This window comes from Ailuropoda melanoleuca, chromosome 2 (assembly GCF_002007445.2).
Source record: "Ailuropoda melanoleuca isolate Jingjing chromosome 2, ASM200744v2, whole genome shotgun sequence".
Classification (NCBI taxonomy): Eukaryota; Metazoa; Chordata; class Mammalia; order Carnivora; family Ursidae; genus Ailuropoda; species Ailuropoda melanoleuca.
In genome coordinates this window covers 104,880,253-104,890,374 of record NC_048219.1, presented here as the reverse complement: position 1 = coordinate 104,890,374, position 10,122 = coordinate 104,880,253, and the positions used below count along the sequence as shown (strand labels likewise).

Here is a 10,122-nt window from a genome sequence, read left to right as displayed (position 1 = left end):
TTTATTACTTTATAGTCACACAAAGTTGTTCATCAAAAAACATAGCCCTAGTTGATCAGCCATTTTATTCACTAGACTTGGCTCTGACAAAAATGACTTTTGACCAATTCCAAAAAATCAAATCTACCTACAAAAGGCCAAGATTTGCCACCAATGGAGACATTTAAGAGAACGTGCCATGGGCTCTGAAAGCAAGTCTGTAGGAGACCTTCTAAAAATATTCTGCACAATGGTAGCATTAGAAGAGTAAGCACCCCAAGATAACTTCTGTGATGAGGAGGACACATTTTTGGATGTTTAAGTCTGTATGTTTAGGTAATAAGTAAAAGAGTCATTACTTCATAATTAAACCATAGCCCTCTAGATCTGTCCATATAAGATCATTCTATAATTTATAATATCCTTTCTTAAAATCCCAGCTTTACAAAAACCCCATAGATAAGTTATTTCTGCAAATTTATAAATGAAAATAGATTAATTTAAAGAATTCACACTCAAGTCTCTCTAAGATATTGATAAGTTATTTCTGCAAATTTATAAATGAAAATAGATTAATTTAAAGAATTCACACTCAAGTCTCTCTAAGATATTATTTCTTTATTTATTTGAGAGAGAAAAGGTGCATGAGTGCATGAGCCAGAGGGGCAGAGATAGAAGGAAAGGGAATCTCAAGCAGACTCCGTGTTGAGCTCGACACAGGGCCCGATCTCACAATCCTGAGATCATGACCCGAGCCAAAACCAAGAGTTAGACGCTTAACCAACGGAGCCACCCAGGCGCCCCCACCCTCAAGTCTCTTGATTCTAACTAAGTTCAGTGCTGTCTCCACACACTAAGTTAGTTGACTAAGTTCACACAACTGGAGTAGGGAGAAGCCAATGTTCACAGCCACTCCCTCTGACCACTAGGCTGCACGGACAGCTTGACCATTTATCCATCTGCCCTTAATCAATACTCTCTGTGGATTTGATTGGTCTGCTAATTAGCAAATAGTCATACTTATGTTGATTCAAAAATAATAATAACATTTCCCACTTTAAAATAATGGAGGGGCGCCTGAGTGGCACAGCGGTTAGGCGTCTACCTTCAGCTCAGGGCGTGATCCCGGCGTTATGGGATCGAGCCCCACATCAGGCTCCTCTGCTAAGAGCCTGCTTCTTCCTCTCTCACTCCCCCTGCTTGTGTTCCCTCTCTCGCTGGCTGTCTCTATCTCTGTCAAATAAATAAATTAAATCTTTAAAAAAAAAATAATGGAGATTGAGTGATACGTGAATTTCTTGGATGTTTAAGATCCTGAGACATTTGCTAAGTTGGTCTTAAAGCATAAATAACCTAGGAAATCTCACAGTAACTGGTAACTAGTATATCAGTCAAAATTAAACAGTGCTGTGGCATTACAACTAAAGAGCCCTGAAAAAAGCTGGACTTTGGTCAGGGTCCTGTTCCCTAGTTTCTCTAAGATGCTGGGAAAGTCACGTATATTCTCCGGGATTCTGTATCACTTAGTATTCTTAAATTTGATGTAAGCAATGAAAGCTGATTACTACCAACTTAAGCAAAAGGGGTTTTCTTGGAAGGATATTACAAGACTCACAAATGCTTGAAATGTTGGGGACCCGGCTTAGAAAGTGACAAACACCTGGCTGTAATGAACTAAAAGGAAATTGCGGTGCTCTTTGGGAAGAATGGATATGGGGCAAACAAAACCCACCCATCCACCACTGCTTTCCTTTTCATGTCTAACAAGATCATCTCTGTGAGCTCTTCTAGCTTCTCTGTACTTGGAGGAGGAAATAAATGCAAACAGGGTGGTCAGACACGCTCTAGCTAGATGTGCATCTGAAGGCTGCGTGCCGCTGAGGAAGTCTGAACCACAGCAGCACTGCGGAGGTTCACCAATTTTGGCACTAGCAAGTAGGAAGTAGGAGGGGTCTCAAGCAGGCAAAGTGTTTGGGTAGACAAATGATGAGGAACAAGCACAAATGATGCTTCCAACGAGTGTTAGAAGTTTCCAAAGATTTCTAACAGTCCCATCCTTTACAAAGGGCAGACTTGACTACATGAAGGAGACTATCCTAGAAGGTTCCCTCATGCCAGTGGGATACAGTATCTAGCACTGACCTGAGCTGCATATTTGAATGCAATATACATGTAAATGTTAAACAGTTTCCCAAATCAAAACTTGAAAACTGGTAGCCCGCAGGTAAGATATAGCCTGCAGAGAATTAGTTATCAACAAAAATACAGATTTTCAATTTTTCTGGAACAAAGGGAAGCTCTGGCAACACTGGGGCTACATCTCTGCCCAGCAAAGTTTCCTATTGCCTTTGCTGGGGATGTGGACTCTCCATGTTGCCAAACCTCCTTAGGGCCCTCTTCAGTCATAACGGCACCTGCTTGGACCCTGGCAGCATTCCAGTTTCTGACCCTTGATGTAACTACTTCTGTGACAGCCCACACAAGGCCTGTGTGTGAACAGCCATCTTGAGGCTCCACCAGTGGGGGTTTCCCTGAGCGACCTGTTCAAATTCCAAACCTCTGCTCTTGGGACCCCTTTGGTAAGATCCTTTCACTCCTGTCTTACTACCGGTAATGTTGGAAACAACTGTTTACCCCAACCAACCCACATGTCCCTTTTCAGTCACAGCTGATCTTCAGGCATCTTTCCTCCCAAATGACCTTAAATATCTGATGTTGTAAAAGGCAGCAAAGAACCCCTATTTAGCATTTAATAAAATGTAGGGAAAAAAACAACTATGCATCTGAACAGAGAACCACTTCTGCTTGACTTCTTGGAAGACAATCACTGAGGAAAGCCTCCCTGGAGGATCATCTATTTTCTGTAACTGTGGATGTGCTGGGCACTAGTTGGTGGTTGATGATTCTCCTAAGTTGTTTCTTCTGCACACGTTTGATCCCATCTGGATGTTACTGCTCACATAATTCTATCCCTGATTTACAGCATACAATGTATTATAAGACCATTCACTTCACTCTTTACTTTGTGGGGTCCATTCCCTACAAAGCAGCCACATTTCCTTGCTTAAATCTCTTTGATGGCTTCCAGGCTCTTTTTAGGCTAAGCTTTGAGATTCGTGGAGAAGTCTACAAATCCTCGCAGTTCGATTCTTCCTTACCTACCAGGCTCCATCTCCCATTGCATCTTCTCTGGGTCACTTCACTTTGACCATTTGGGTCTTCTCTGAATTTGTGAAAGAAGCCAAGCTCTTTCCCATCTCAGGTCTTTGACTCTTGCTGTCCCGGTTCTGGAGTGCTCCCATTCCTCCTCACCCTTTCCTCTATCTCCTACCTCACCTTTAAAATGTCACTTTGTCAGAGAAGCTACAGAGAAGCTATATTCCACTTCTCTGCCATTCTCCCACCCTTCATCTCCATTTCTCATAGTCCCCTGTCTCTGCTATTGCTTATAACACAATTTACGTTTTCCCACTAAACTGTGAACTCTTGAGAGCAAGGACCTTATCTATTTTGTGCCCAATGACTATGCAGGGGCAGCATGGTCCCTGACATAATCGAGTAGGTGAGCAATACTTATCTGTCAAATCAATGAAAAATCCACTTTCCATCCCGCAGCCCGGTCTAACAACTTACTGTTATCTTCTGTTGTAAATAAGACATCCTTTCTTAGGGAAAATATTTTTATTTCAGGCATATAAGCAAACTGATGATTTATCAGAAGATAAGCCTGGTGGAAAGCTGTTAAACTTCTAGGTTCCGCAGGTGGGGTCCCACACCATCACCTGAGAACTTGCTGGGAATGCAAATTACCAGGCCCTTCTCCACACCACCTAAACAGAATATTCCGGGGATCGGGCCCAGCAATCTGTTTTAACAAGCCTTCCAGGTAATTCTGATGAACATTCAAGTTTGAAAACCATTGTTCTAGGCTTTCTAGTTTTTAATCTTTTTTTCCTAATTAAATTTTTTTTGGTCCTAATCCTCGGTATAATCCTGCTGGTAAAACAGTAGAATCTTAAACTACTGCAGAGGGAATCTTTGTCATCATCCAAAAGCCTTGAATAACGGACTATTTTTTTAGAGTACGTTAGGCAGAAGGTACTCCCAGGACGTTCGTCCTCGTCGTGGGTACAGGCCTGCCCCAGGGGGCCTACTATCTAGACAATGTTGTAACACTTGTTATGTGCGATGCTGTAACAATGCTCAGGTGTAAATGACTAAAAACTCCGCACAAAGGCAAAAGAGCTACGGTGCAAGCCTTTGTTCACCCATCCCTCCCGACTGCTCACCCTCGGTCTGATATCGCTCTTTTCCAACCAGAAAAGCAGACTGTCCAAGTTACAAGAATGTTGTGTGCCGCTGAGAACGTTTTCTTTTAGGCCTGTTTTCCCCGGGGTACTGGAGAAGATATTCGCGGCTGCGGGGGCAGTTCCATTGCTGCCTCAACCTAGCACAGAAGTAATTGAAACTGAAAAGCCCTTCCAGCTTCAGAAGAACCGGAGGCTCGGGCCGACTTCCCCGCCCCTACCCTCTGGCAAAACCCGAAGTGGATTTCCTTAACGTCGGGATGCGAGCGGCGGCCGGCGGCAGCACGTCATTGCGCATGCTCTCTCGCCCCTCCCGCTCGGAGCCGGAAGGGGGAGCGCTCGCGGCCTGGGCCTGGCCTGGCCGGGGCGGCGGCACCGGCGGCCATCTTGGCTTCCCGGGGCAAGGCGGCGTGGGGGAAGAAGTTGTAGGGTGGGGGCAGGAGGGAGGAGGAGGGGAGAGAGAGGGGGAGGAGGCCGCGGCGGGGCAGGGCGGGGACTGCCTGCCCGCCCGCCTGGGTTGCGGAAGTGGTAGCCGCTGACCGAGCCTGCTGCTTTCTCGCTACTGCTTCGGCTTCCCGGCTCCCCCCCAGACGGAGAGGGCGGCCCGGCTGTGGATGGTCAGATAGCTCCGATCTCCCGCCGCCAATCCCTGGCCCCAATCAGCACGGAGCAGACGGCGGCAGCGGCAGTAGCAGGCGAGGAGGAAGATGGCGGGACGGCTGCCGGCCTGTGTGGTGGACTGTGGCACGGGGTAAAGGGGCTGACTGACGGGGGTGGGGTGGGGAAACTGAGGCGGAGGTGGGAAAATGGCGGGGGAGGGTGGAGGTCGGGAGATGTGTGCTGCGGCAAGGTGCTGTCGCCGGCCGTGTCAGTCTTAGCCTCACTGTGTTGCCAGGGGTGGGGCCCGGAGCCAGGGCCTCCCTTGTTGCCTCGCTTCACCCGCTGGGACCGGGGCGGGGGCGCGGGGCCGAGAAACCCCCTGGGACAGGCTTGCTCCGCGCGACCCCTCCCGGCCCTTCCCCCATCGCGGTGGGCAGCGCCGCCCAAGGAGACGGGGGGCTGGTCGCCCCTCCGTGGCCCGCGGTGCGGTCGGGGTGGTCGCGGACCCGGCGCACCCGGCTCTCCTTTTCCTCCACGTCCCTTCCTGCCCGTGGATTTGGGGACCGAGTGGATCGAGCGCGGGGACAGCCTGGCAGAGGAGCGAGAAAAGAGAAGCGGTCCTTGTAGGTTTTGCAAGATTGCTGTGACAACACTCTGCCCAGGGTGTGGGTGGGGAAAGGGAAGAATCGGACTCTGAAAATGGGAACCTACGTCGGGGCTTTTCTTTGACCACCCACCTCCTCTTCTTTTCGGACTCCCGGTCTTTTCCATCTCCTACTGCGCTTTTACCGGTGAACCAAGTTACATTTTAATTTGAGAGAGAAAGATGTCATGTGTTACTTCTCTTGCCTCAAAAAAGTCCCCCAGTGAGCAAGCGCGCTGCAACTTCCTTAGTTTTGTCAAAGCCGCTTCCTGCTTTCGGTCTTTTATACCCTTATAAGGTAGTTTTTCGTTTCCAACCTGAATACATCTTATTAGAACTTTCAAAATTAAGCGTATTTCAAATAGATTGAATTACTGGTGCTAGTTATCACCTTATGTGAACTTAAAAATATATATATTAGTGTTTCGCGGGGAAGGAGGAAGGGAAGCACCCGGGAAAATAAGTTGTGTGCGTTCATTCTGTGAAGGTAGTTCAAGTCGAGAAGGAAGATACAGAGCTCTGAAAGGATGTGGTTGCTTTTCAGGGAGTTACAAGATCTGTAGGGTAGCCTTTTAACGTGTAGATTGGCGTTAAACTGTATAAATAGGCATTTTAGAGTTTTGGCACACTTTGTATTTTCATAGAAAATACGGTCTGTATTTTAATGTGGAATGACTTTATGTTACAGTGTTGGGAGTGTGTGTGTGTTTGTCCTCTGCTGATAACATTGTTACATTTCTAATTCTCAAAATAATCCAATGAGTGGGGGTATGTTATGAGAGGTAGAGTATCAGCCTGTTTTCCCTTTTTATTATTCAGTAAACTTTTGTTGCTTAAAAAGATTTTGTATGCTCCTCATTTCATTTGCTGTCTGTAAAACAGCTCTAATCTTCACGCTCAGAACTTTGTTAGTGTGACAGTTTCTAAAATCCCAGCTGTGCATGTGGAAACAACCGATTTGTTAACATTTTCCTCTGGGAAACACCAGCCTACTTTAGCCTTGGACTTCTAAATGTATTGTTTTGATGGACAGCTTATTAAAGGTATTATTTTTTATTCTAATTTTCTTGAGCCAATATTTTTTTTTTGTTGTTGTTCTTTTTCTCTCTAATTGGTGAGTAGTTTCATGCTTAGGGTCAGTTTTAAAATTAGATTTGGCCCGAGTGAGAAGATTTTCAAGTGCGTTTTGTTAAAGTGAAAAATACTGCTACATAATTAATATTTTATGCTTTAGAAATTATTGGGTTGTTAATAAAGTTAGTGTAGATAATTGTAGTCCTAATAACTAACATGGTAACAAGTAGGATGTTACTTTTTCTCACTCTATTTTTCCCCTTTTGAAATCAGTTCTGGTTATTTTTGAGCTATACTAGGTATTTCATTGAGGTTAACTGTCCTTAAGTGACCTCCCTCTGATAGGGCAACCCTGAATTTGAAACACATGCTGAGTGACCAGGAGGTGCGGGAGGGATTCAGTCTAAGGATTATTTTTAATATTTCAGTTATTACTACATTATTACATTTTACTCTATTACGTTAATTTTACCTCACAAGGTGAGGTAGTTAACTGGACACTCATGATTTAAATGGAAATGATTAGGATTCCCCATTGTCTCTCACCTTTTTTTTTACCATCTGTATGATCTCCATTTATTTTGGTCTTCAAAGGTTTTTTGGTCTTTTGTGTTGCCTATTAATGCAACTCCTGGAAAGTCACACCTGCAGCTTTATTAGCACATAGAGGGTAGCTCATTGAGATTGGGCCTTCAATAAGCATATTTAAGTAAGGCCTTCATAGGGAGTTTTATGTTCCAGAGTACTGTGGTCCCCAGATGCAAATTGTGTGCCTATAATTTGTGTGTTTCTTTGTGCTTTAGAGAATGCATTCATCTGTTTGGTCTATAATTACAATTACCCACTTAATATACATGAAAAGTTATAAACTGAATCTGGTTGCTCGTTCCATTTCATTATATAAATTAGGAAAAAGGTGACTGAAAAAATTGGCCATCTATGAAATGTGGTGTTCTCCGATAAGAAAAGCTGTAAGAGTTAGGAAACTTGAAGCCTAATCCCCAGATTTAAAGTTAGAGATCCCCCAGCAAAGATCCTTTAAGATAAAGAATCACCTAAGCTCAGACCATAAGAGAAAATAACTCGTTTTGAAAAGAATTTAGAAATAACAGTTTCTTTCGTATTAATATATCTACACACTTTTTTGGTCTGCATTGGAATAGTACTATAGAAAAAAATTTGGGTAGAGATTTTCATTGATAGAACTGGTTGCTTAAGAACTGAATTACACAACTCAAATCTGCTACCAGTGGTGAAGGAAACTTTTTTTTCAAAGGGCTTTTTATAACATTGTAACACTTGTAAAGTTTAAGAGGATCCTAAATTATTTTTTGCATGTTTTCACCCATTTCTTCAACCTTCAAGCCAAATAAAGGAACTCCTTATGTACTTTTTTATGCTATAGCTTGATTACAGAACTTTGCGTTGTCAAATTTCCTTTTCCCCTTTATGGCTTTCTTTTTTACCTGATCAGTACTGCTTTGGTAAATTATTTCCATTATGATAGCAGAGGTTAATGTGGCCTTATTGTAGAGCTATATATTGATATCTAAATATATTCAGATTTAGAATGGATTCAGGAATTTCCGTAATTGACTTAACCTTCCTAGCATAATTTTAAAATGTAAGCATAAATATTTTGTTGGAGTCAGTGGATAAGGAGCTTATATAATTCATACTGTGGCCACGTTCTAGCAATTAGTACAGATAGGATGATCTTCTTTGAGAACCAGTGGGGAAGAGCTGAGTGGGCGGGGGAAAACATAAGTGGGAAGTTCATTTTTCCTATGTAAATTCTGTACATCATATTTAATAATAACACTTTCTCCAGCCATCTCCAAGGGCAGAAATATTTACAGTATGTTGTTACCAAAAAACACTGAAATTCTTACTTCTTCAGGAGTCATGTTTTGCATGCCCTTTGAAGTAAGTATAGCTGGCTCCTGTTCAGAAGTCCTTTTTTTTTTTGAGCATCTTTTTATTTTTTTTTATTTATTTTTATTTTTTTATTTTTTTTTAAAGATTTTATTTATTCAGACAGAGATAGAGACAGCCAGCGAGAGAGGGAACACAAGCAGGGGGAGTGGGAGAGGAAGAAGCAGGCTCATAGCAGAGGAGCCTGATGTGGGGCTCGATCCCACAACACCGGGATCACGCCCTGAGCGGAAGGCAGACGCTTAACCGCTGTGCCACCCAGGCGCCCCTGAGCATCTTTTTAAATTTAAATTCAGTTAGCCAAGTTATAGTACATCGTTAGTTTTTGATTTTATGTCATTATTCATTAGTTTAATATAACACTCAGTGAGGGTTATGAAAGGGAAGTGGGTGGGGGGATGGGGTAACTGGGTGATGGGAATTAAAGAGAAGTCAGTTTCTTACTTAGACTTACCTAAAATCTTTCCTTTCCCACCAGTCTCTTCTGCATGCACATTTTGTGTTGAAATATTGACTTTGGGTTGTGTGTAGATTATCTAATGAATTTTCCAATCTAATTGTAAAGCACAGTTCAGAAATTTATTTTAAAGCACAGAATGGGAAGCTCCACTAGCAGAGTACCTGCTGGCACGGATTTTAATTTATCTTAGTTTTATGACAGTCATTTTTACCTCATTTTACAAGTGAGCAAACAGGATTAGAGAAATTTAAATTACTTTTTTAGTGGCATGTAGTTAGCAGGTGGTAAGAGTTGCTATTTGAACTTAAGCTTTTCTGTATTGAAGCCCTGTGTTCTTTCTGTTACACTGCAGGGATTCCTGAGCCATGCACATTTCTTTGTTTTTATTAGTAAGGTTAATTCTCTTTTTAAAAATATTATTATAAATCCTAGCCTTATGCATTTGATTTGATGAATTAGAGAAACCATTCTTGTGGAAATCTTTCAGATTTGATATAGATATAGATATAGATATATAGATAGAGGATATATGAATTCCTAGCTTATTTCCTTGTCACTTTGCTTAAATTGAAATTCTGTAAAAATTTATTCTCTATGCTTTATCAGGAAATACTAACAGCTGGTATTTATTAAGAATTACATGTCAGACCCATTGCTAAACGCATTATATTATCTCATTTACTTTTCACATCAACCTGAGAATTATCTCTGTTTTAAAGACAGAAAAATTTAGTGTTTAGAGAAGTTAAACTATTTGCCCAGAGTATTGTAGCAAATAAATGTGGTACAGCCCCTACTCGATATAGTAGTCTCTTTACATAGAGGATGAGCCTTTGACAATTTTGAATCATTTCGATATTTTTTTGAGAGAATTCATTTATGATGTTGCAAAGGCAGAAAGTAGTGTTTAGTAACTTAAGGATTACTTGCACAGGTAGAAAAAGTGGTATTGCCAAATCAAGGCTTACTATACACTTGGCAGCTGGTCAGACACTCTTGGAATTGTAGTGAAAATGTATAATACAGTCTGCTCTCAAGAATCTTAAACAGATAAGAGCTAAAAATTATTTTAAAAAATTAGGATGATAAAAGATTGCACTTTGTCAAATTTTTACTTTTTTGAT

The 10,122-nt window shown here is 42.2% G+C and overlaps 1 protein-coding gene across 1 annotated transcript in view; it reads left to right on the top strand.

Annotated features, from left to right (window-relative positions):
- Window positions 1-4,759: 4,759 nt before the first annotated feature.
- ACTR3 (actin related protein 3) overlaps window positions 4,760-10,122 on the top strand; it is a 61,148-nt gene continuing 55,785 nt past the window's right edge. The window contains exon 1 of the mRNA XM_011232662.3: window positions 4,760-5,037. Within this exon, the coding sequence (XP_011230964.1) occupies window positions 4,994-5,037 (44 nt within the window). The 5' untranslated portion in view covers window positions 4,760-4,993. The remainder of the gene's footprint in view (window positions 5,038-10,122) is intronic.